Source organism: Mobula birostris, chromosome 24 (assembly GCF_030028105.1).
Source record: "Mobula birostris isolate sMobBir1 chromosome 24, sMobBir1.hap1, whole genome shotgun sequence".
NCBI lineage: Eukaryota > Metazoa > Chordata > Chondrichthyes > Myliobatiformes > Myliobatidae > Mobula > Mobula birostris.
In genome coordinates, this window is record NC_092393.1 from 57237724 (window position 1) to 57265445 (window position 27722).

At 40.3% G+C, this 27722-nt stretch overlaps 1 protein-coding gene across 7 annotated transcripts in view; it reads left to right on the forward strand.

Moving 5' to 3' along the window:
- helz (helicase with zinc finger) overlaps positions 1-27722 on the forward strand; it is a 343256-nt gene that overhangs the window by 260595 nt on the left and 54939 nt on the right. For all 7 annotated transcript variants that reach the window (XM_072242661.1, XM_072242664.1, XM_072242665.1 and 4 more), the window contains 5 exons: positions 157-341; positions 14933-15128; positions 17752-17834; positions 19398-19890; positions 27053-27281. In XM_072242661.1, the coding sequence (XP_072098762.1) occupies positions 157-341; positions 14933-15128; positions 17752-17834; positions 19398-19890; positions 27053-27281 (1186 nt within the window). The remainder of the gene's footprint in view (positions 1-156; positions 342-14932; positions 15129-17751; positions 17835-19397; positions 19891-27052; positions 27282-27722) is intronic.

Below are 27722 nucleotides of genomic sequence, written 5' to 3' on the forward strand. Positions count from 1 at the left end.
GTATGCAGTGCAGGTAATCGATTAAAGTATCCTCATGGAAAGGATCTGTGTCTCTTCCAGTATGATGGATATAAGCAAATGCACTACGAAGATTAGGAAAGCTAGACTGTTGGTTATATTTCTGAAGTTAATCTATTCAAATTTTACATTTCACAGTTCAACCTAATTCAACAGTAATTATTGGGAACCCCATGCGAGCCTATACCCCTCCTCTTGGGTCTCATTCTGCCCTTGGTAAATCTCCAAGTCCTGTCCAACGGATAGATCCACACACTGGGACTAGTATCCTATATGTGCCTGCTGTCTATGGTGGAAACATGGTGATGTCTGTGCCTTTGCCAGTAAGTATTTTCATTTCCTGAATTGATCAAATAGAATTATAATTGTAATTGTGCTGACTTCTTCTATCTTGATTTACCTTTCCTATTGCTGAATTAATTTCAAACTGAATTAGTTATTGGAGCGTGGGTACTGCAACATCCTAGGCTTAAAATATTTATGTACTAATCGTTTGGTTGGGTAAATACACTTATGTAGCTGTCTGAAACGAAAACATATTTTATTAAAATGCTGTTTAAAAATCCATTTTCCAGTGATTCTCAGTAGCCCTGAAATTTTGTTGATTGACAGTTTCTTTGAGCTGATTTGAGGCCTAGGCAGCAAGATGGTATATTGTTGTCGACTGCTGTGTAGGACTGGCAGTGCTGTTACCAGCAAGAACCAATACAGATGAACTGTGAGATATTAACAGGAAGGCACTTGAAATGGAGCTTCAAGTCTAATCTGGAACCATCTTTATACAGACAGGATATTTGAGTGAATTATTAAACCCAAATTAATTACGATGAAGTGCAATTCACACTTGACTACAAGAAGAATGGGATGAAAATTAATTATACCACTTCCCATTGAGATATTCTGGCCGCAGTATGGTGCCTGGATTAGAGGGCATGTTTTATGAGGAGAGATTGAGTGAGCTAGGGCTTTTATCTGTGGAGTAAGCGAGGATGAGAGGTGACTTCATAGAGGTGTATAAGATGATAAGAGTGGATAGCCAAAGCCTTTTTCCCAGCGCAGAAATGGCTAACGCAAAGGGGCATAATTTTGAGGTGATTGGATGAAAGTATAGGGGGGATGTTAGAGGTAGTTGTGTCTTTTTTTACAGAGTGTGGTGTGTGTGTGAAAGCACTGCCAGAGGTGGTGGTAGAAGCAATACATTAGGGACATTTAAGAGACTCTTTGGCACATGGATGAAAGAAAAATGGGAGGCAATGTGGTAAGGAAGAGATAGATTGATCTAGGAGTAGGTTGGCACAATGTTGTGTGTACTGTTCAGTGTTCTATGTATTTTTAATTTTATTGGTGATTTTTTGGTGCAGTTTGGCACAATGATATACATAAATGGTTTATCCAGATCATTAAAATTGTCTTCTGACCTTACTCCCAACATTTATCTATCTGCTGAAAAGTCTAAAAACATGAGATTCCTTAAACACCCCCTTCCTTTTTAGAGTAAGATTACAAACAGTTCTGAAATATGAAAGCTCTAGACAAAATAAGAAGTACTAATTATGTTATAAAATAAAAGCTTTTTTGACAATTACAAGCTTTCACCTTGTTGAATTTCTTTTAATTGGTAAATTGGATTCTTATTATCTAATATACCAAGGCACAGTGAAAAACTTTGTTTTACTTACTATCCATTTAGATCATTACATCATACAAAATGAATTGGTTTATTATTGTTACATGTACTGAGGTATTATGAAACGATGGTCTTGTATGCTCATCATACAGATTAAATCTTTATACAGTGCATTGAGGTAGTACAAGGGAAAGCAATAACAAAATAGATGAAGTGTTACTGAGAAACTTCAGTGCAGGCAGACAATAAGGTGCAAGACCATAATGAGGTAAATTGTGAGGTCGAGAGTCCATGTTATCGTACTAGGAGACGGCTCGATAGTTTTAGCAGTGGGATAAAAGTTCCCCTTGAGCCTGGTGGTATGAGATTTCAGGCTTTTGCATGTTCTGCCTGTTGGGAGAGGAGGAAAGGTCGAATGTTCAGAGTGGGTCAAAGTTGAGCTTATTGTAAGATACACAAGTCTTGTGTGTGCAGGTCCAATGAAAAGCATAATTGCAGCAGCGTCACAGGCACTTGGCATCCTATAAGCAGCATTCACAAGGAAAACCTAAGTTAAACATAGTCATGCACAATTTTTACAAGAAAATACAATTAGCACAAGGTAAAATAAAGTCTGTGTTGGTGCAAAGTAGTCGAGTGATGCTTAACTGTGTTGATGAGGGTTCTGCTTGTTGGTTCAGGAACTAAATGGTTGAAGGAGAGTAATTGTTCTTGAACCCAGTCTTGTGGGACTTGAGGCTTCTGTACCTCCTACCCAGTGTGATGAGGGAGAAGAGAGAATGCATGGAGTGGCTGGAGTCTTTGATGTGAATGGTGGAGTGGACACAGGAGGTGGAGCACTCTGCCACAGTGTCTGTTTTTTTAATTTTTATGAGAGTAATACAAAAGTCAAGCCTGAAGATAACGAAGGTGGAAGTGAGAGTTTCAACGGCTGTTGAGCTCAGGTAGAGGTAAACGTGTGATGTTACGAAACAAGTAGAGGATGGAAAGGTATATAAGGTCAGAATGTCAGTTTGGGAAAATAGGTCACCAAGATCACCAGCAGTTTCGCCCATACTGCAGCAACAGCTAGGGAGGGGCTAGAACTGGAGATCACAGGAATAACATTCGATTGTCCAAAAATAGTCCTTGTTATTTAATCAGAAGAAGTTTGGCTTCTCCATGACTGGATACTGGCTGAGTATAGTTTATAGGGTTTGACATTATGTCACTTCTCTAGATGATTTTCTGTGGAGCCAGTATGTTAATGAGGAAGGTTGTCTCATTCTGGATGTTTGCCTGGCACATGTCAACTTCACCTCTTCATTTCCAGGTGATGCAGATTTTGTTGGCCAACTTGCTGAGCATTCCACTGCCTGAGCTGACTGCAGCACTGGGGGGGGGGGGGGGGGTGCTGGAAATGGAAATTGGGGGGTGTAATTATCCAAGATTATACAGATCAAGGATTGGCCTCTGAGGTGTTGGGTGATGGTAGCTTTGGAAAAACTGTGCCTCCTAGTTCCCACATCACCTAATATGGATATGGGAGCCAGGAGAATTTTGTTCACCAATTAAGTGAGGATGAGGTACATGGAGCACAAGCTATGGCTTATTGACAGGGCAAATTTGGAGAGAGCAAGTGGAAAATAGAGTGATGTGTGTTGAGGGCTAGAACAAGGAGAAATATTGCATGAAGCCTGATTTGAAGGACAAGAAATGAGGGTTGTGGCTGAAGTGATTAAATAGATGATGTTTACTTCAGTTGGCTGTCCATAGACTCCTTGTATTTTTGTCGATGCAATTGTTGTAAGCAGCAGGAAGCAGTATGGAGAAAAACCAAATGTTGCTCTTTGATTCCAAGATTATCCAAGTTTCTCTGCCAAAAAGGAAAGCCCAGCTATGGTGTTGGAGGGTTAAACAATTTGGGCAGCATCTCCTGGAAATGAAGAGGTGAAAATGATGTGCTCAGCCAGAATTGAGTGCAAGGGTTTTTTTTTAATTGCAGACCAAGGACATAAAGATGAGGGAGTGATTGCATGTGAAGGCACATGAATATGGAGGGATATGGACAATGTTCAGGCAGAAGGGATTAGATTAATTATGCTTCATTAACTGAATTAGTTCAGCACAACATGGTGGGATGAGGGAGCTGTTCCTGTGCTGTGCTGTTCAATGTTTAACAGCTTTAGAATACCACAAGGTTGAACTGAATTTGAAAGTACCATTACAAGCCACTTGAGGATGTATTTTTCTAGAATCTGAAAGAAGTTAGATTTCAAGGAAAATGCTGACATGGCTGGTGAGGGATGTGAAGAAATAAGAAGCATTTATTTGCAAAATCCTGTGGAATGGCAAGGTAGAATGGTAGGCGATCTTATTTCGACGGAGTTTTAACCAAGCGGTAATAAGGTTAAGCAAGTTGAGTTTGAGGCGCAAATCACTGAGGATGAGAACTGTTTCAAGTTCTAAGTAAATTTTATTATCAAGATGCATACATCTCACAATATACGACCCTGAGATTCATTTTCCTGTGGGCATATTCAGCAAATCTATAGAATACTAACAAACGGATCAAAGAAAGATCATCCAGAGTGCAAGAACAAACTATGCAAATGCAAATATAAATAAATAAATACCAATAAATAACAAGAACATGAGATAAGAAGATAAAGTCTTTAAAGTGAAATCATTGGCTGTGGGAACATCTCAATAGATGGGCAAGTTGAGTGTAGTTATCCCCTTTTGTTCAATTGCCTGATGTTTGCAAGGTAGTAACTGTTCTTGGACAAGTGTAGAAGCTAGTGGAGAAACAAGGTGAAGCTATCTGGATGAGAAACCTGACGTAAGTGGGACAGAGAGCAAGGATACCTGATGAGAGACGAGGAGAATGGTGCTGGCAGAAGAAACAATGGAGGACAATGCGATTTCAGGCGCCGGGGGATTTGGACTTACCAGTGATAAGATTTTTATCCCACTGTGAAAATGATGATCAACAAGAACATTGTGGTCAAATCCATCTGCAGTTTACCAGCATGAATCTCTAGTTATGTTTTCCTCTGCTAATTTAGCAAATATGTTGACAGTATTTTAATCACGGGGTCAAATATTATAAATTTATTGTGCTGCTTTCTTGGTCTGTACATTTAAAGCATTTATTGCAGAGATTTCCACTGACAGTGAGACATCTGTTTGCTCTCTGTTCAAGCTGATTAATGCTTATGACCAAAGGCACTGAAAAAAATTGACTTGAAATTTCATTAGCTTATCTTTCCAGCTAAGTTGTATGTTTGCCGAAGTACATCAACTGCAGTTTATCTATGATGAGGAATAACTATATAGTGAATTGTTGCTCCTTATATCCACTCACACTTGGAACACACTACAGGAATAAATAAGTTTGCTTTACCAGAAGTAGTCATTGCTTGGGGCTGATGATGCACCTTATTCTCCTGCTGCTCCTGAATTTTCTATACTCATTACTGTTACTTGAAGTCAGATGACCAATTTATTGCAGCACTCTTGATAGATAGCATCCATGTTTACTGATCTTTCCATTTAGTTCAGACTCTTGACAGACGATTCTCCAAGTCTTCATTTGCATTGTCTTGAGTTCAAGGTTAAACACCTCCATCATGATTCACAGTTTTCACAAGAGCAACTTTAATTACCAACAAATAGCATTTATAAGGGATGCGTTGTTGACCTTCAATTAAAGAAACTGCAACTTATGCACTTTATTAGATACACTGGTACACCTTGTTAATGCAAGTATCTAATCAGCCACTCATGACTCAGCAACCCAATGCATAAAAGCGTGCAGACATGGTCAAGAGGTTCAGTTGTTGTCCAAACCAAACATCAGAATGGGAAGAAATGTGATCTAAGTAACTTTGATTGTGGAGTAATTGTTGGTGCCAAATAGAGTGGTTTGAATATCTCAGAAACTGTTAATCTCCTAGGATTTTCACATATTAACAGTCTGTAGGGTTTAGAGAGAGTGGTGTGAAAAATAAAAAAAATCCAGTGAGCCAGAATTCTGTGGGCAAAAATGTCTTGTTAATGTGAGTGGTCAGACTGGCTGAAGCTGACAGGAAGGCGACAGTAACTCAGGTAACCATGCGTTAAAACACTGGTATACAGAAGAGCATCTCTGAATGTACAATATGTCGGACATTGAAGTGGAGGGGCTACAGCAGCAGAAGACCACGAACGTACACTCAGTGGCCACTTTGTCAGGTACAGGAGCCACTGAGTGTATGTTGCAAACAAGCTTCCTCTGAAATCATCTGGAACAGAGCTAGCCAAAGTACTTGAGGTTTGTCGGTAACATTTGCACAAGACCACGCTCTGCTGCCTCAATTGGAAGTCAAGCAGAAAATCTTTCTAAAATTAGCAAAATTGCCTTTATGGTTTTGCAGAGCCCAGTACTTTCAGCAGCGGGCGGGTTTTACTCTGATGCAATGTGGCAGCTCTTATCTGAAAAATTGAAAAACGAAGTGACATAACGTACTTCTAGAATATTCATGCTGAAATACTTATTAAAGTAGTGCTCAGAGGAATTACTGCAGAAAATGTTGAAGCTATTTCAATATTGGAATTTGTCAGAGAGTCGTAATTTAGTTCTTCTCTAATTTCTTCTCTCAGGATTGAAATCTTTTAGTTTGGGCATAAATCATCGGTCAGTCTTTCAGTCATCATCGGATTCAGATGCATATGTACAATACAGCATACGGTGAAATGCATTGTTTTCATTAACAACCAACACAACCCAAGGATGTGCTTAGGGGTAGCCCGCAAGTGTTGCCACACATTCTGGCACAAAGGCAGCATGTTCACAATGTTCAGCAAGACAACAAAAGCAATTCTACCCTATTTCCCACCCTTACCGAGCCTCAACACAGGGTCTGCTGACCGTGGTCCTTGATCAAGGGGATCTCTGTTCTTCGTCCTCACCACCAATGAACTGGCCTTTGACAGCGGAGCACTCTGACCATTGACTCCTGCAATTGAATGCCCAGAGCAATAAGGCTTCTTCATCCCTGTCCATAAACCCTAACTCCCTGAAACCGTCCCTACAAAACTAACAGAATAAACAACTGTCTGATCCACAACCTCAACAGATATTGCAATGTGGTGCCATCTTGACCAGAAGGCTCATATCACAAACACATCTAATCCACTTCTAGAATCACAGAGTTAGAAGCCATCCCTAACAAGGATTACTGACTCCATTCGGGATTCCCCTGATCTATAATGAGTAAATTGGTTTTTACAGCTGCTCTGGATTAACTCATTCAGTTCCAGAATCTGAATTTGGGTTCTCGTTGATCCTGTAGCTTAATGTAGAGCTACGTTCCCTTTTGCACAAGCTCAAGTGAGCAAAGTTACCAAGATTTACCTGTTGTGATAAATATCATACTATCACCTCCAGTAGTACTCAGAAGTCAGAATTGTCCCATAATTAAGCTAGGATTAAATTGGGGGATTGCTGACTGGTGTGGCTGGAAGGGCCTTCTCCACACTGTATCCAAATAAATAAAATAATAAATATAAATTACATCTACATAGCACTGTCACAGGAAAGCAGCGTCGATCATCATGGACCACTACCACCCAGGATGCTGCCATTAGGAAGAAGGTACAGAAGTCTCAAGATCCATACCACCAGGTTTAGGAACAGTTATTACCCTTCAACTACCTTTGATTATCCTGGCTAGTTTATTGAGGCAGCAAGAAAAGACCTTGGGGTGGGGTGGGGGCAGAGAGGGATTACTGATTGCTGTGATATGCTGAGCTTTGTCCATGATTCTGTGTAGTTTTTTGTAGTCATAGGCACAGCATTTGCCATACCAAGCTGTGATGCATCCAAATAGGATGCTTTCTGTGGTACATTAATAAAAATAGGTAAGGATTGACAGGACATGCTGAATTTCTTTAGCCTCTGAACAAGTAGAGGCATTGAGTGAGTTTTCTTGACCGTGACATCAAAATGGTTGAAAGAGGACAGACTATTAGTGATGTTCAAGCTATGAATGATAGTTTAGTTTGTGTGCCACAAACAGAAACAGCACAACAGGCAAAAATGTTTAATATTTTATAAAGGGATAGAATATAAGAAACTGTTGGACATATTTTGCTGTGAAAGGTTAAACTCCCAAGATACTTGGCCTCTTCAACTATTTACCCTTTTTCTACACACACACACACACACACGCATACTCGCTCACTCACTAGTGGCTCCACATTAATTATTTTGTGAAATGAAAATGATGATAAATAACCTTTTCGAATTGCCTGTTTAGTACAGCAATGCCTGACAGTGCTACCCTTTTGCCGCAAAATATGCAAATCCTCAATATGATTCAGAAGTCAGGATCCAATTTACTGATGGTTCAACTTCAGCATTGGAATTCATGTAATGACGTTTTGTGGTGTTTCTCTGATATTGTTTACCACACAAAAAATGGCAAAACGTTTAATGTTATACAGCCAGACATTTTTGCCTCTGAAGATAGGGGTAGCAATGCAGAGTTAGAAATTGTGGAAGGATTTTTGGAATGCATTTAATCTGCCAAGACTGGTGCAGAAAAGGTACCATATATGTTTTATTTTGCAACTCACACAAAATACTGAAAGAGCTCAGCAGGTCAGACAGTCGACATTTCGGGAGGGACCCTTCATCAGAGCTTGTGATGTGTCTTGCTGAAAGGTTTCAGCCAGAAACATCGGCTGTTTACTTCCCTCTGTATATGCTGCCTGACCTGTTGAGTTCCTCTAGCACTTTGTGTGTGTTGCTCAGATTTCCAGCATCTGCAAAATCTCTTGTGTTAATGGCTTTTACAACTTGCCTCCCATTCTCGAGCATGTAACCTCCAAAAGCATAATGTAAAATTGAGTCTTGAATGAACATTAACAAACATGCTAGGACCAGTTTCTAAATGATGAGTTTATAACCGTAATTGGAGTCCTTAATCATATTGCAGGATTTCTTTAGAGAAATGGCAGAGAAGGAGAAAGATTATTACACAGCAGATTATTAACAACTGCTGAAATACTCATTACATTCTCAAAATGCCAGAGGGTACAGCCTCAGAATCCCAGGACACCCCTTTAGAACAGAGATGAGGAGGAATTTCTTTAACCAGAGGGTGGTGAATTTCTGCAATTCATTGCCACAGATGGCTGTAGAGGCCAAGTGATTAGGTATATTTAAAGTGCATATTGATAGGTTCTTGATTTGTAACGGTATCAGTGGCTACAGGGAAAAGGCAAGAGAATGGGATTAGGAGGGTAATAAATCAGCCATGATGGGCCAAATGGCCTAATTCTGCTCCTGTGTCTTAATGTCTCAATATTTATGAGGCATTCTTTTGTTTAAATGACTTCACAAATAATATTCAGAGAAATACTCAGCCATAAAGACTCAGGTGATCTGTTTTCAGCAAGTTAATGACAGATGATTCGGTATACTATTTAAAGTGAACCACATTGGAAGATGAAAGGGAAAAATAGAGAAGTGTGCAGCAAATAGTACACGTGTGTATGTGTTTCTCACTCGCACATGCTTTCTTGTTTTGATTATGACCTATGACAGGAGTACCTGCTTCTTGTTTCACTGTACAAAATATTAAAGGTGACATTTAGTAGGAAAATGTACTTTTTAAATTTTATATATCTTTTCTCATATCTCATTAATATGAGATATGAGAAAATTGTGATAATTGTCACTTTCATTTTACCACGTTTAAATGAAAAATAAGTTCCAAAGACAAGCTACTTAAATGCTCAATGGGAAGTATCATGTACTCTTCCATCTGTAGTGGATATTTACTGTCCAGGGCCTGGGAGGCCCTTTAGCCAAGTTCAGCTTTCTAACACAGCAGTTGACTCTTCCAGAGGATCAAGTAATTGCTTTTGAGTAAGTTAAACACCGAACCACTATTCCTTCGTTCAACAATGACAGCATTGCAAACAAACAGCACTGTTTGTAGAACCCACAGCACGGGGCTGGCAGTGTAAGACAACACAGTTTTGTTAATTGGGCCTGCATCAAAGCAGACAACACAGGCTAAGGAAGTTTGCAAACCAGACTGATATTATCACTTAGCACATCAAATAGCTGATCTATCAATAGGTAGGAGGTAAAAGTACTCAGAGATTCAGTGATCACAGCCATTATTTTTGGGTGTCTAGAAAAAGGGAGCAGTCAGCCTTGTTAGGAATGATCAAAGGATGGCAAGAGGAATGACAGACAAGGTGACTAGAATCCATTCCTTTCCCTTCAATTTCTGCGACAGGCAAATTGCTCACCTGCAACTTGATGGTATGTCTTTTTAGTTTATAGGAATTGTACCTGTGTTTTGGAAATCCTTTGCGTTTCCAGAATTTAGAAAGGAAGCCTATCATAAAATAGAAATCCTCTGGGCACTTTGAATGTGTTTTACGAATTTTATCTAAATTTAAATGTATATCACTAAAAATAAATGAATTGTGTTTGGTGGGGGGGTGACTCACTGCTTAAATGTGGGTATTGGTAGCTAAACACGCCATAGAGGATAAACAAGGAAGTTATCTAGCCTTTGAAGAGTAGGTGGCTACAATATAATCTCACTTTAGTGAGCGTACTATCTATATTAGATGGGGATTAAGAACTTAGTTCGAGTTCACAACTTCACAGACAGCAAACCAGTACTATCATACTATCACCCAGGCCATCCTAGTGGATTAGATCTTGGTTATGTGGTGTAATCATAGAAAATGTAGATTTCTCCACAGCTCGGTTCATAAAAGTGGCATAATTTGATATTGCTATTTCTGATTAATATTATGGGTGCCACAGTAGTGTAGCAGTTAGTGCGACACTATTACAGCTCAGAGGCATTGAAGTTTGGAATTGAATTCCAACGTCACCTGTAAGGAGTTTTACATCTTCCTCGGGGAATGCTTGGGTTTTCTCCGATTGCTCCACTTTCCTCCTACAGTCCAAAGACATACCAGTTGGTAGATTAATTGGTCATTGTAAGTTGTCCTGTGATTAGGCTGCATTTAAATCATGGGTTGCTGGGCGGTGCAGCTTCAAGTGCCTATTCCCACTGTATTTCAATAAATAAGTGCCATCAAAAAAAAAGGCTAAATATGCTTGCAGTTAACCTGTGCAGAATGGTGCTCTGATAACACAATTGAATTGGTGAAAGAGCTTGCCTCTGGATAGAAGCAGTGTTGGACAGCAGTACCACAAGACAGTTGTCTGTTCAGGCAGTTGCCAATCCAGGCTTTACTGAAGAAGGTTCCCCGCAAGAACAGATATCAGGTCATGCAGATGAGAAACATAAGAAAAGATAAAGAAGAGTTTTAGGGCATCAAAGGTCATTGGTATGTTGTTCTACTTCTCCCTGCATTCCCCAAAATGCACTGTCCCTGATACTCACTGGTTGAATGATTCTGCATGTCTAGCATCCTTTGTGGCACACATTTATAACTTTTTTATATTTATTGAGATACGGTGTGGAATAATCTCTTGCAGCCCTTCAAGCCATACTGCCCAGCAATCCCCCAGTTGAATTTGAGCATAATCATGGGACAATTTTGAACAACCAGTTCACCTTCCAACCGTTATGTCTTTGGACCATGGGAGGAAACCAGCGCACCTGGAGGAAGCCCACGCGGTCATGGGGAAAATGTACAAATGTATAGGCTGTGGTGGGAATTGAACCTGGGTTACCTCTACTGTAAAGCGTTCTGCTAACCACGATGCTACCTTGCCGCCCTTATTTTCACCCTCTGCTTCTGCTGCCTTGCCTTCATGTTGAGTCTTTTTTTGAGCTTATTCAATGAAATTGCAATTACCATCTTATAAAGAAACAGGGGAATGAAGGTGTCAAGCCTTTTTCTTCCCTGGGGTGATTGTTCTGAAGCTGGTCAGAAGTGTGTAGCAGGAATGTGTGCCTTGCATGGATGGTGATTTGCTCGAGTCCAGAATCAGCAATGTTTAGAATAGAACGGGGGCCTTACAGCCTATCTCAGCCATGCCAACTGTGATGCAATGACGTCTGGAGTCACTGATGTATTTCTGTCTTTCTCAAGGCCCAATACTACATTTGAGTCACTGATAGAACCTAACTCAAGTACTCCTTGATTCCTCACAAACATATTTCATCAAGACATGATCATTAATGGTATCAAAAGCATCTTTCAGCCATCTTTCCACTACACTGGATGCTTGAACCATTCAGCTTTTGACTGTCATGGAATTAAAATTCTTTACAATATAAATGTTCCAGAATCCAGATAGTCTTAGTGTTTCACTAGTTTTCATTTAAATAAAGCAGATTATGGGGTGGTTTTATTGTGCGTACACGTATACACGCGCACGCACTCACTCACTCTTGACCTGCTGGCATCCCTGCTGTTCTCCTCATGTATTTTTTTCTGTTCCAGTGGCATTGATCCAGTTTAGAATAATCAGAGTCCAGATGCTTCACTAATTTGTGCCCAGAATCTTTCATTACAAAAGGCTCCTTGTCCTGGAGTCTTTAACAAGTGTGGAGATTAATTTCAAACCATTGGTTTGAACTAATTAAATGCTAAAAAATTCAGCTGTAGCTAGTGTGCTAAGATCATTTATTTCTACAACTGTTAAATTTTCAGTTAGAAAAGCGACCTAAACCTCTTTACCTTTCTTAAATAGAGCAAAGAACACTATAAAAGAACAGTCCACAATATTGTCCCAACCATTTAACTTACTCTAAGGGTAATCTAACTTCCCTGCTGCATAGCCCTCCATTTTTCCATCATCCATGTGCCTGTCTAAGAGTTTTGAAAATACCTCTAATGTATCTTCCTCTGCTATCACCTCTGTCAGGGCAATCCACATACTCACTGTGTAAAAAAAGACACACCCACTCTGACACCCCTACTATATTTTTCTCCAATCAGCTTAAAAATTTGCCTCCTCGTATTTGCTATTTCTGTTCTGGGAAGAAAAATCTCTGGATATCTACTCAATCTACACTTCTTATCATCTTGTACACCTCCATCAAGTCACCGCTCATCATGCTTTCCTCCAAGGAGAAAATCCCTTGTTTGCCCAACCTAGCCCACTAAGAGGTGCTCTCTAATCCAAGCAACATCCTGGTAAATCTCTAGAGCTTCCACATCCTTCCTATAATTAGGTGAACGCATTAAACGCAATATTCCAAGTGTGGTCTAATCAGGATTTTAAAGAACTGCAGACCTAGATTTGTATATCAATAAATCTATAGTTCTAAAAATCTTTTATAATTTTTAATCAGAATATGAGCTTCAGCGTTCACATCAAACCATATATCAGAAATGCTTACATCCTCTGTCGCTGCCCTATAATAAAATTTTGGTACTTACAAAGAACATAGATAGAATGAGTACACAGTCTTTTATTTAGGGTTGGAGAATCAAGAACTAGAGGGCAGGGGTTCATTGTAAGGGAGGAAAACTTTAATAGGAATCTGAGGGGCAATGGTTCTGCCCAGTGGCTGGTCAGTATTTTGAACAAGCTGCCAGAGGAAGTGGTTGAGGCAGGTACATCAATAACACTTAGAAGTTATTTGGATAGTTTCATGGACAGGAACTCTTGCAAGCAGGGGTCCCCAACCTTTTTTTATATTTGCCATTGACTAGTACCATTAAGTAAGGCTCAGTGGGCCGCAGGTTGGGAACCCCTGGTTTAGGAGGATATGGACCAAATGGAGATAGCTTGGATGGAGATCTTGGTTAGCATGCTCTAGTTGGGCCGAAGGGATCGTTTCCATGCTGTGTGACTGTATGACTCTATTTATCATCGTTTGCCCAATCATTATCTTCTAAAAGGTCCCTTTTTGTGTGGAAAGTGAAGGATTCCAGCCTGATAAGAAGCTGTTATTTCCAATCCCATCATTTTACAATATGTGTGTGTTTCACAGAACCCCTCACCTTTTTTGACCTATTTTTCTAGAAATGACACCCAGAGCATTGTTTACTTCTGTCAAAGGCTTGTAAGACTACCTTATGGCTAAGTAATTTGTGTCTGTCCAGATTTTCAAACATATTTAAACATTTATTCTATATACTTAAACCTTATAAGCTTTGGCTACAGTGTTATAGGATCATAAAGTGGTTTCATTCAGCCTATTAGGATTATGTTGGCTTTATTGATAGTGTTAGTCCCATTTCCTTGTTGTTCTCCATAAGACCTTGTAATTTGTTTCTCAAATGACTATCATATCCTCTTCCCTCAAGCGTCTAGACATAGGATTGTCTGACACACCTTGTAATTAATTTATATGGATTATTAATTGGTTAATACCAAAATAGTATAAATCGATAAGCTGCATTTCTGGTGAGCCACTCACCACAGGATTGTAGAGCCAGTTTACCATCCTTTCACTCTGTACATCAATCAGTTGTTAATTGGATAGATTTCTTCCCTTGAGTTGTCCACCTGGTTTCTTTTACCCTCTTGGGTCTTGGAACACAATACAAAAATATTTGCTCCTTTATAGCTTTCCCTTGCATGCAGTTTTCATTAAAACACAGGAGTGTATCTAAAGTGGGTGTTGATGGGTTCTTGATTAGTAAGGGTGTCAAAGGTTTTTGGGGAGAAAGCAGGAGAACGGGGTTAAGAGGGATAATAAATCAGTCAGACTAAATGGTGAAGCAGGCTCAATGGGCCAGAAAAACCTATTTCTACTCCTGTGTCTTATGGTTTTGTGGGAGAATGTGCTGCTTCAGTAATGGTGTTATTATTGACTAGGGTGCGGTTATGACAAACAAAACACTTACTATTGTCTAGTTCAGAATTTCTGTTACCTCACTTGCTGCCGATCCCCTGGGACTCTATCAATTTGTCAGACAATATGTGTCCTATCAATTCCTTCTCTTTCTGCTCATTCCTCTCATCCTCGCAACCCCAGAAGGTGTGCACTTGAAGATGTTTTCTCTCTTTCAGGTTCTGAGTGACTGTCACAGTGATAATCACTTGAAACAGAAATAATTAAGTGAAGCACTCACAGAATGCTGGAGGAAATCAGCAGAAGGGTTTTGGCCCAAAACATTGACTGTACTCTTTTCCTAGATGCTGCCTGGCCCGCTGAGTACCTCCAGCATTTTGTGTGTGTTGCTCAGATTTCCAGCATCTGCAGATTTTCTCTTGTTTATAATTATGTAAAGACTCTCATCCTAGTCGATTGTTAAATGCATTGGTAGTTTCCTTCTATGTTTGTGTTTTCACTTTTTCCTGACTTTCGCAGTAAATCAGCATGTGACCTGGTTAGTTAAGACTGTCTATCCTTGCAGGTTCCTTGGCCTAGTTACCAAAGCCGTTTTGCAGTTGATCCTCGCATTATGAGCCATCAGGCAGCTATGGCGTACAACATGAACCTGCTGCAGGCACATGGACGTGGGTCTCCCATCCCTTATGGACTTGGCCATCATTCACCAATGGGCATAGGACAACAACATCCTGAGAAGGAGCATGAACAAAGCAGAATAGGTGAGCTTTACGAATGATCTAGTGCCAGAGCCTTTAAAAATGTACAATAGCCTTTAAAAAGAAAAGATACCAAAGTCCTTCGAGCTCTGCTTTTATTAAAGGATATACAATAGAACAAAGTGTTGGAGATGCTGTTGAGCGATGTTCTTATAGAATTAAGCTCTTCCGAAAAATAAATGTCTTCCAGTGTAGAAATTCAGAACTAGCTGTATCCACCTTGCATACTTCAGATCATTGTACTTTTTATTTTCTTATGATATAAGAAAAGGGTGTTTACCTCATTGGGTCTATTACAGCTCTGAGAACAATCCCATCAATCTTATCTTGCTGCTTATTTCCATTTAAAAAAAATATTCAGTCCAGCTATATTAATCAAAACTGTATATGAACACTACTAGAGTCAGAAGGAATGGAGATGGTTTGGGAATTATGTACATTATACAAATGTAGCTTACAGGAATTAATCTTTACACTTAATATTCAGGTCTCCTTCAGTTTTTCACTTCTGGGGAAAGTATCTTGTATTTGCTCAAAAGTTGTGAATTCTGTTTCTTTCATCCTCTGAATAGACTCAATTGACATTTTTTGCAAAGCAGTAGACACATTGTGGTGAGTCATTTACCAAGCCCCACATCCTACTCATTGGTGGATACGTTGCCAATTATCACTCTTGACTCTGAATAATCCTCAAATCCATTTCTACAAATGTAGTCATCTGTGAAACCAGCTGAGAAGTTAGAGTTCTCCTCATGCTGATTGACTGGCTGATATCAGCAATCGAGGAAACATTCCAAGTGCAATTGAAGAGCTGACCTAAGGCAAAATCATAAAGATAGATTTGGAGAACTCACCAGGAGGGAAGTTGGAAGAAAAGTTTTTGGGGTGGTGGAGTTGAGAGGGCAGTAGAAAATATGACTTTGAGGATTGAACCCTTTGCCATCAATGAAATTTGGGTGCAGTCGAAGTACAAGTCTGTGGAATCTGTGGAGCTGAGGTGCAGGAGGATGTCTGGAGAAATAAGAGGACACTGGGAAAGTTAGACTGAAATATTAAGTTTGCAATGAGAGTGAGGGAACGGGATACAGCAGCTGTAATGGATTTGGTAAAGGTCAGTAGGACCTGGGTTTTCCATTGTCAAATCTCATACTGGAGGGTCACATGAAAGGATATTGAATTTTGTAGATAGATTCACTTTTGTTTCCTTCAAGGTTATAATTTATACACTACTTCGTCACATACAGTCAAACAATAAGCTTGACCAGTGATGAGATAGATTCAGATGATATCAGGAACTGTCCTGAAACTCGCTATAGCCTTTGCTGTAAGGAAGTATGAATAAAAGGAAAGGTTTGTTAGAATTCAAGGGAGAACTGCTGAAGAAGTTAGAGCAATAGCCAACTATATTCGGCAGCACACAAAATGCTGCAGGAACTCAGCAGGTCAGGCAGCATTGATGGAGGGGAATAAACAGTCAACATTTCAGGTTGAGGCCCTACATCAGGACTGGAAAGGAAGGGGGAAGAAGTCAAAATAGGAAGGTGGGGGAGGGGAAAGAGTACCAGCTGGCAGGTGTTAAGTGAAGCCAGAGGAGGGGCAAGTTGGGTGGATGGGTGGGGTGAGGGGATGAAGTGAGAAGATGGGAGTTGGTAAAGGGCTGATGATGAAGGAATCTAAATGGAGAGAAGAGTAGACCTTGGGAGAAAGAGAAGAAGGAAGAGCACCAGAAAGAGGTGATGGGCAGTTGAGAAGAGAAGAGATAAGAGAGGAACCAGAATAAAGATAGCTGGGAGAAATCCTTCATCCCCGAGACACGAGAAAAGCCGGAAGGGGATACTATCTGGTATTTAGTAAACTGGACAGTGATTTGAAAAGTGACTAGAGGGTTGAGAAACATGATTCTTTGATGATATTTCTCCAGGCAGGGATATTGAGAATCAGGGCAGGTGGGGACAGAATTACAGTAAGATGGGTTGCCAATTTAAGAAACATATGAAGAGTAATTTCTTCTCTGTGGGTTATAAATGTCTTCAAGTACATTGGAGGCTAAAATAGACCTTTGGGGTTAAGGAGAATTGTGAGATAGGAATGGGCAGTGAAGCAAAGATGCAAAAAGCTATCAAGTTACCCATGATCTTAGTGAATGGGTCCATGTGGCCAACTTTCTGTTTCTTATATTCGTACAATGTAGCTTTCTTATTTTGAATACAGTAAAGGAACTGAGGGTGATTGATAGAGAATCTCAAATGATATATAGAAGGAGAAGTGGAGGCATGCTCTGCCATGCAGTATGGTCAAGAAAGATTTGGTCACTGTTAAGTGTAATTTTAGTGTCACTACCAAAGTAAAGATGGACTGAGGTATCCACAAAGGAGCTGTAGGACAGTGAGCTAAAAAAAAGGGATTAACTTCAGAGATAAATAGAAAATCAAAAAGTTCTGTTGGACTTTCTAAAAGAAGAAAGTGAAGCTACTAACATTATTAATGTGATACATAATGAAAATAACAACTGGCTGGAAGAATCTGCTGTAAATGTAGCTGATAATGTAATTGAAATGTAATTTATTGTAAACTTTTCAAGATTTTCTTATGTAAAAAAATTACAACTTCTTCGCAAAAATTCCAGCAAGAAGTGAGGCAAGTGTAAGAAGTGAACAAAATAGGCTACAGACTCCTGAGAAGAAACCATCTGACTCCAAAGAAAAACAGGTTTGTGAGAGGCTTTTTATATACATAGCACTCTTGTAAGAAGCACACTTTTTTGACTTTCTTCAAAATTTATAAAGAGAAAGAACAAAGCTTAGGAGTTAATGAAGTGGGCTACATTTTTGTATTTTCAACTATGGTAGTGAATGGAATGCCTAACATTAGAGTACAGGCAGACTCATTGCTATTGTTATTTGAGGTGGGCTGGCTGACAGAGTGCAATGGAAAAATAAAATATTAATTGTTGCCAAGTGCAAACGTAATTCTCTGTCAACCAAATGTAAGTCCGTGACTTTAACATGTTATATGTGTATTTGTTGACTACTAAGATTTGCAACAAATATTTTTATCTTCTTTTATCCCTTACATGAATTCTTGCCACAGTTCTTCAGGGGTTTAAATCTCAGGTTGGGGGACAATTACTGAGAAAAATTCTATGTATTCAAATGATACATAATAGTGTTTTTTCTACTGGTCTACCCTGTCCACCAGATGCAAATCAGCCCTGGGTTTAAACATGAGTACTTCATCTGTTCTGGAATTACCTTTCATACGTCCTTACGGCATGAGGGGGAGACTATTCAGTCTGTAGAGTCTGTGGCAGCTCTGAGCAATCAGATTCTCTCACTTACCTCTATAACTTCCTTCTGATTGTCATGGTAACTGCCAGCAAGTCTTTGAACAATTAGAGGAAACTAGGGGAAACAGTTAGATCACCGGCAGAGGATGCAAACTGCACACAGACAGCACCCAAGTTCGGGGAGCTGGAATGTCCATCGCTGCATTAGGTGCTGCTCTGTAATGACACAGATGGGTGCTCTCTTTTTCTACAGGACAGCACAGATTTAGGGATCTGAACAGGATTTTGTTTTTACACAGAGGATGGTTGGAGCCTGGAATGACTGATGCGATGGTGGATAATCCCACATTTAAGAAACATCTGTCTAGACGAATATTTGAATCATCAAGGCATAAGAGGTTACTGACCTGTTGTGGGTAAATGAGATTAGAATAGATTGGTACAACTGACATCATGGGTGTGATGGGCTGAAGGGCTTGTTTCCGTGCCATTTAGCTCTATGAAAAAGTGAGCTTTTTTTTGGTGGAGCAACAAGTTACAGTTGTCATGTATGTTTAGGTATCAGAGAATAAGAGAAAATGGTTGACCTAAATCTCTCTGGTTCATACCTTCATTCTGTTGAATGTATTTGTCTTCTCACCCCAGCTGTTTCCTTAACTTTCTCAAGGAAGTACAGGCGTACAGAAGGCCAGAGTTTTTAATCTCTGATAATTCATTGCTGGTTAATAAAATAGTTGATTGAATTGAATCCTTTGTTCAATATTCTAGCTTTTATTTAAACCATAGTTCACTGTGAGATTAAAAATGTATTTTTAAACTGCCTATAATTTACTTTAGGTGCTAAATAAGGCTGTTTGCGATGAAATTTTAGCTTACTGCAGTTTCATCATTTATTTTAAATGAGTCTGTTGCAATGTAATCCCAATACATAGCTGAAAGCTACGTACTTTTTTTGATTGTGACTGCTGTTCTTTGCTCTTCATTAGGTGGATGCTGAGTTACTGATGCAGAACAGAAGCCCAGAATCTCACTCCAGTTTAGGCTATCCTTTGTCCAGGTTTCATCGGAAGGACAATCTCAGTCAAAGGCAGCTAAATTTCCATCTTGCTTCTTCACATCCACCAGCTGCACCTTACCATCACCCTTCCAATCGACAGTTTCCCCATCAGCCCCCTGTACCTCGACAACCCTATCCAGTGCAACAACAGTTGCCACAACATAGCCAGTTGCCACAGCAGCAGCCACCACAGCTGTCTCCCGCTTTTCCTCAAGCTCCTAACCACAATTTTTTCCCCACTTCTCATTCTCATCCGTCCCAGCATTCCCCAAACCCTGATAATATGTGTCCGGATCAGCCTGTCCCAGGACTGGAGGGAGCGAACCCACTGAGGTCAGTCCCACACTTCAACGCCCCCCATAATCGCCAGTTCAATTTCATTGAAGACAATACCTCAGGACCTGGGATGGGGGAGATTTTAGGTAAGCAGCATTTTATGGATGATCCAAATGAATATGTACATAGTTGATGTTAATATTTCTAATATCATCATAAAAATGTTACACACAGCATGCAAGCTAAAGGATAAAACTTCCCCAGAAATTCTGAGGAGTAATGAAGTTTGTAACTTTAGGGCATGAGTACATGAAAAGAGGGCTCATTCGCAAGTTGGCCCATGGAGACTGTTGAGATTGAGAGAACTTCAAAAAACAAATCTCCTAGTTCCCAGAGTAAAACACACAAAATGGAGGAATTAGTCAGGCCAGGCAGTATCAATGGTAAGGAATAATTCATTTCGAGCCAAGAATTCCTCTCCATAGATGCTACCTGGCCTGCTGAGTTCCCCCAACCATTCTGTGTGTGTTGCTGTGGATTTCCGGCATATGCAGAATCTCTTGTGTTTATGATTTGCTTCTCCAAGTTCCCATTAGATTTTGGTTTTTGTGTGAAGCACTCACTGATCTGATTTTTGTACATGCCCAGTTCTGTGTCATTCCATTTTTAACAGCCAGAAAGTAAACTTCACACTGTCTTTCGTTTAATTAAAAGCAAACTGCTCACTGCTTTGAAAAAAGCAGCAGCAGTTTTTTGGCTTCAGTTAAGTAACACCCATAGCAACTACTGAAGTGAATGAGGGAGTAATGCTGTGATGTATTATGGTTGATTTTGAATTGGAAATAGGGAATAAGGGGAAATAGAGCATAGAGTCCTAGAAATGACTACAGCTCAGCATTCAATACTAGCATCCCCTCAAAATAATCAATCAGCTTCAAGACCCAGGCCTCAATACCTCCTGTGTAGCTGCTTCCTCAATTTCCTCACTGGCAGACCCTCGTCAGTTCAGATTGGCAACAGCATTTCCTCCACAATCTCTAACAGCACAGATGCACCACAAGGTAGTGTGCTTAGCCCCCTGCTTTACTTGCTTTACACTTATGACTGGTAGGCTAAGTACAGCTCCAATGCTAAATTTAAATTTCCTGACGACGCCACTGTCATTGGCCGAATCAAAGGTGGTGACGAATCAGCATATAGGAGAAAGGTTGAGTGGTGCCACAACAAGAACCTCTCACTTGATGTCAGCAAGATCAAGGAACCAATTATTGACGACAGGAGGAGGAAACCATAGGTCCATGAGCCAGTCCTCATCGGGGCATCAGCAACTTTAGCTTCCTCGGCGTTATCATTTCAGAAGCTATGTCCTGGATCCAGCATGTAAGTTTCATTTCGAAGAAAGCATGGTAGCACCTCTGCCTTCTCAGAAGTTTGCGAAGGTTCTGCATGTCAACTAAAACTTTGACAAGCTTCTATAGATCTGTGGTGGAAAATATACTGATTGCTTGCATCACATCCTAGTTTGGAAATACCAATGTCCTTAAACTGAAGAACCTCCAAAAAGTAGTGGATACAGTCCAGTCCATCTCTGCTAAAGTTCTCCCCACCATTAAGCACATCTATAAGGAGTGGTGTCACAGGAAAGCACCGTCCATCATCAAGGATCCCCCACCATCTGAGTCATGCTCTCATCTCACTGCTACCATCAAGAAGGAGGTAAAAGACCCTCAGGACTCACACCATCAGGTTCAGGAACAGTTATTTCCCCTCAGCAAGAGCTCTTGAACCAGAAGGGATAACTTCACTCAACTTCTCTCATCCCAACATTGAACAGTTCCCACAACCTATAGGCTCACTTTCAAGGACTCTTTATTTCATGTTCTCAATATTTATTGCTTGTTTATTTTTTATTGTATTTGCATAGTTTGTAGTCTTTTGCACATGGGTTAGTTGTCCATCTTGTGTGAAGTTTTTTGGTGATTCTGTGGCGTTTCTTTATACCTACTGTGAATGCCTGCAAGAAAATTAATCTCTGGGTTGTACTGTATATGGTGACCTATATGTAGTTCGATAATAAACTTTCTTTGAACCTTGGATTTGCTTATAATGTCAGACAGTATGATGGCAAATTTAATCAAAAACACTCTTTTGCAGTAGTCAGTGGAGTCACTGACCCACTGAGTTTCTCCAGCATGTTGTGTGTTGCTCCAGATAGAAACATAGAAAACCTACAGCACAATACAAGCCCTTCGGCCCACAGTGCTGTGCCAAACATGTACTTACTTTAGAAATTACCTTGGGTTACCCATAGCCCTCTATTTTTCTAAGCTCCATGTACCTATCCAGGAGTCTCTGAGAAGACCCTATGGTATCTGCCCCCACCACCATCGCCAACAGTCCATTCCACACATTCACCACTCTCTGCATAAAAAAACTTACCCCTGACATCTCTTCTGTGCCTGCTTCCAAGCATCTTAAAACTGTGCCCTCTCATGTAGGCCATCTCAGCCCTGGGAAAAACCCTCTGACTATCCACACGAGCAATGCCTCTCATCATCTTATACACCTCTGTCAAGTCACCTCTCATCCTTTGCCGCTCCCAGGAGAAAAGGCCAAATTCACTCAACCTGTTTTCATAAGGCATGCTCCCCAATCCAGGCAATATCCTTGTAAATCTCCTCTGCACCCTTTCTATGGTTTCCACATCCTTCCTGTAGTGAGTTGACCAGAACTGAGCACAGTTTTCCAAGTGGGGTCTGACCCAGGGTCCCATATAGCTGTAACATTACCTCTTGGTTCTTAAACTCAATCCCACAGTTGATGAAGGCCAATGCACCGTATGCTTTCTTCACCACAGAGTCAATTTATGCGGTAGCTTTGAGTGTCTTATGGACTCAGCCCCCAAGATCCCTCTGATCCTCCGCACTGCCAAGAGTCTTACCATTAATGCTCTATTCTGCTATCATTTTTGACCTACCAAAATGAATCACTTCACACTTTACTGGGTTGTATTCCATCTGCCACTTCTCAGCCCAGTTTTGCACCCTATCGATGTCCCATTGCAAACTCTGACAGCCCTCTACACTATCCACAACGCCCCCAACCTTTGTGTCATCAGCAAATTTACTAACCCATCCCTCCACTTCCTCATCCACGTCATTTATAAAAATCACAAAGAGAAGGGGACCTAGAACAGACCCCTGAGGCACACCACTGGTCACCGACCTCCACGCAGAATATGACCCGTCTACAACCACTCTTTGCCTTCTGTGGGCAAGCCAGTTCTGGATCCACAAGGCAATGTCCCCTTGGATCCCATGCCTCCTTACTTTCTTAATAAGCCTTGCATGGGGTACCTTGTTAAATGCCTTGCTGTAATCTATATACACTACATCTACTGCTCTACCTTCATCAATGTGTTTAGTCACATCCTCAAAAAATTCAATCAGGCCCGTAAGGCACAACCTGCCTTTGACAAAGCCATGCTGACTATTCTTAAATATATTATACCTCTCCAAACGTTCATAAATCCTGCCTCTAGGGATCTTTTCCATCAACTTACCAACCACTGAAGTAAGATCTTCACTTTGCAGTCCCTCTTGTGTCTCACTATGTATCTATTTTCAAATCACTTTTAGACAAAGGAATCCAAAGAAGAGAAGCCTTGAAGTGTTCCCAGGCTGTCAGAGAAGCCTATCTCATAAGTACTCCTAGTTAAACAGCATAGTATACTCTTTTGCTCCTTGAGTTCAATGAACACTGATGCACTAACCAAAATAGAAAGTAAGAAATCATTGTTTTTTGATTAAACCTTTATGATAATTACCAAAGAACTTCATGTCATAAGTGAGGGTATGTACAGAAAGTTGGAACTTGGAGTTTTAGCTTAAGATTCTTAATCATTCAGTGCTCTGTCAACTTTCTGGTTCACACTAATGTGGAGGTCAATCATATTCCATCCAGCTTCTATTTATAAGCTGTGTCCTTTGCTGGCCTTATTTTATTACCTATTGCTGATTCTCCACCATCTTCTGGAGTTCCATTAATTAGGATCAAAAATGTAAATCTAGCAGCCATGGAAAACATAGAGACTCCTAGGGGAATTCAATAGGTCTGTCTAAGGAGATTAATTCTTCAGCCCACTCTGCTTTCCTATTAACACTATTTAAATGAGCTCAAGGAACATCATTTTTTGCATCATCGCCTCCTTAAGGTTCAACATTGTGTGCCTTTTGTGATTTTTGAATAATGAATCAGTTTTGCCGTCTAAGTCACCCCAATTTCAGCTCTTTTTGGCTTATTCAATTGCACTGTCTTCTTCTTTGCATAATTTAAAATCTTTTTTGCCATTAATCACTCCTGCATTTTGCCCTGATAAAGACCTTTACTGTACTTTCTTCCCTTTCCCCTTTTATCTCTAACATTTTTCAGTTCTGATGAGAGCCACTGACCTGTAATGTGAACTGGTTTTCTTATGGAGGTGCTGCCTTATTTGAGAATTCTGGCATGTTCTGTTTTTTGGTTCATCTTTCCACATCTGCAGAATCTGCTTTTGCTTTTCTGTGAAAATTTCTAACTTGAGATATTTGAAAACAAGTATTTCTATATATATCTGCATAAGGAGCTTGTTGATGTATCCAAAATCTCTCAAAGGCAGTACATAATCTTCCATTTTATGCTTGTGTCTCTGTGTAACTGTCTCTGCTAATTGATAGTGTGGTTAAGAAAAGCAATTTCTCCATCTTTAATAGATGAGTTATAAAATTGATAACTTAAAAAAATCTTAGCATGCATTAATTCTCATTGCTCAAACTATTCTAAAACTTGTGCACAATTCGGTACTGTGTTGCATTACTGGAACTGCTGTTTACAAGGGGTGATTGATAAGTTCGTGGCCCAAGGTAGAAGAAGTCAATTTTAGAAAACTTAGCACATTTATTGTTCAACATAGTCCCTTCCTACATGTACACACTTAGTCCAGTGGTCGTGGAGCATACGGATCCCTACTTTGTAGAAGTGGTCCACAGCAGGGATGACTGATAAGTTCATGGCCTACGGTAGAAGGAGATGAGTTATTAACTTCAAGCTTTCTGCGTTATCATTCAAAGAGTTAAACTGCACTCATGTAACAAGAGCTTCTTGGACCTCCGGGTGGTCCACAGCAGGGGTAATTGATAAGTTTGTGGCCTAAGGTAGAAGGAGATGAGTTCTACAGCTCTCGTTACATGCATGTGCAGTTCAACTCTTTGAGTGAAAATGCAGAAATCTTGAAGTTTCTCCTTATCTTCTTCTACTTTAGGCCATGAACTTATCAAACACCCCTGCTGTGGACCACTTTCTGGAGGTCCAAGACGCTGACTTCTACAAAGAAGGGATCCGTATGCTTCACGACCACTGGACTAAGTGTGTAAACGTAGGAAATAGAAATGTGCTAGGTTTTCTAAAATTGACTCCTTCTACCTTAGGCCAAGAACTTATCAATCACCCCTCCCTCGTATTGGTTGAAATGCTATAAACCAAGTCTCTGGATACTTCAGCAGATTCGGTGGCTACGCAGAGAGAAGTTTCCTCAAGTGTTGCCAATGATTCTGAATCAGTGCCTGAGCAAAATGGGGCCATTTGCCTGATACTGTTTATAGCATATTACTGCTACTGTTGCAAGTGGCACTTTCATATACATTAAGTGAAAATAGCAGCACCATGTTAAAATACCACATACACAGAAAATGAATCAGGATTCCGCAGTAAGGAGTTTCTGTGCCCAGTATTGAAGTTGAATTGAAATCTCACAATGAAATTAAAACCATCAATCTCTTGAACTGATGTGGATAACTTCTCTGACCACAACTCCAAACTGTGTAGGTCTCTTTTACAACTCATGACCCCAGTGTTTTTCTTTCTATTTGCAGTTTGTCTTCTCTCGCACGTTGGTTGTTTGTCAGTCTTTGCTTATGTATGACGTTTTGAAGATTCCGTTGTATTTCTTAATTGTTCCTGTAAATACCTGCAGGAAAATCAATCTGAAGATAGTTGTGGTTATATTTTAATAATAAATTATTTGGAAAATCTGGCAATACAGCTATTAGGTTTATTAAGATTGAAGTCTGTTGAAGGTCACTTTCAGTATGCAAGTGTAAAGGAGGATGCAATAATTGTTACTCCAGATCCAATGCAGCACCAATAAAAACACAAAAGATAAAGAGCACAGTAATAATAATAATAATAGAAACACAATAAATATAAATACATAAGACAGCTCATATACTTAGTTTGTATGTCCATAAATGAATGCTTAAGTGCATAACGTGACTAACAGGAAATCATAAAGTAGTAGCGGAGTTAGTGGGTGGTGGTGTTGATCAGCCTTACTGCTTGAGGAAAGTAACTGTTTTTGAGTCTGCTCTTTTGAGGCTACGTGGGTGCTATGTAGCTTCCTCCCTGATGGGAGTGAGACATATAGTCCATGGGGAGGGTGGTGGAATCCTTTATGATGTTACTGGCCTTTTTCTGTATATATGCCCTTGAAGGTAGGTAGGCTGGTGCCATTGATATGTTGGGCAGTTTTAACTGCCCGTCGTAGAACCTTTCTATCCACCACAGTGAAGTTTCCATACCAAGCAGTGATGCAGCTTGTCAGGATGCTGTCTACTGTATATCTGTAGAATGACATGAGTATAGATGTGTAAAGTTCAGCTCTCTTCAGCCTCCTCAGAAAGTAAGAGGTACTGGTGAGTTTTCTTAACTGTGTAGAATATGTTCTAGGACCATGAGAGGTTGTGTGTGACATGCATTCCCAGGAGTTTGAAACTGCTTGTAGTTTCCACTGCTGTGCTGCTGATGTGAAGGGGAATGTGACTTGTACAGGTTCCACTAAAGTCGATAACCATTCCCTTTGCCTTGTTGACATTAAGGATGAGATTATTTGCCTGGCACCAGGCCTCCAGCTCTTCCACCTCCTTGCTGTAGACAGTCTCATCATTGTTGGTGATGAGCCCCATCATGTCGTGTCATCGTCAAACATGCTGTGATTATTTAGATGTTTGGCTGTGCAGTCACCTGTGAGCAGAGTGTACAGCAATGGGCTCAGCATACTGCCCTGGGGGGTAGGGAGCACACCTGTATTGAGGGTGATGGGGAGCGAAGGGCAGTCTGTTTGTTGGGAAGTACAACACCTATTTGCAAGTGTTATGTTTTGTGTTTCCGAGCTGCTCTCCTCCAACCTGGTTGACTGTTTTAGTTTTTGGTGACTTAATCACCAAAGTTGTCAGTTTGATCTCAGTTTCTTTCAATCATTGGTTTGGCTTGTAGATTCATTGCATGCCAGCACAGCTGAAGACCTCATGAGGCAGCATTCAAGAATTCACCAGTGGAATGAGCATCAGGATTATGTCAATCCAGGGAATCCATCATATCCTCAACAAATGCAGCAGCTTGCTCACCCATCCCAGCAACCAGTCAGGTATTCACAACATCCTCTAAAGGGACAGTGGAAACATGGCAATAACCCTGAAGATGAAAATGGGCCATCATATCAGAGGTAAAGTTGTAACCGCGTTATGGCAAAGCATTTGAATATTTGTAGCCAGTGCCTAGCCAACTGTTCAGATGTTTTGATGTTGAAATTTGCTTTATTTGTCGAATGTATAGTACAGCAAAACATAGTTAAAATTTGTCATTTGCTTCAATGCCCAACACAGTCTGAGGATATGTTGTGAGCAGCCCATAAATGTCACCATGCTTCTGGCATCAACGTAGAAAACCTGCAACTTGCAAACCTTAACCTCTACATCTTTCAAATGTTGGAGGAAACTGGAGTACCTGGAAGAAACCCATGCAGAATGCGGAGAACATACAAACTCGTTGCAGACAGCAGCGGGAATTGAACCGTGATTTTCTGATTGGTGGCGCTGTAAATTATCATGCTACCTTCCGAAGGGTTTTGGCCCGAAATGTCAACTGTACTATTTTTCTAGAGGCT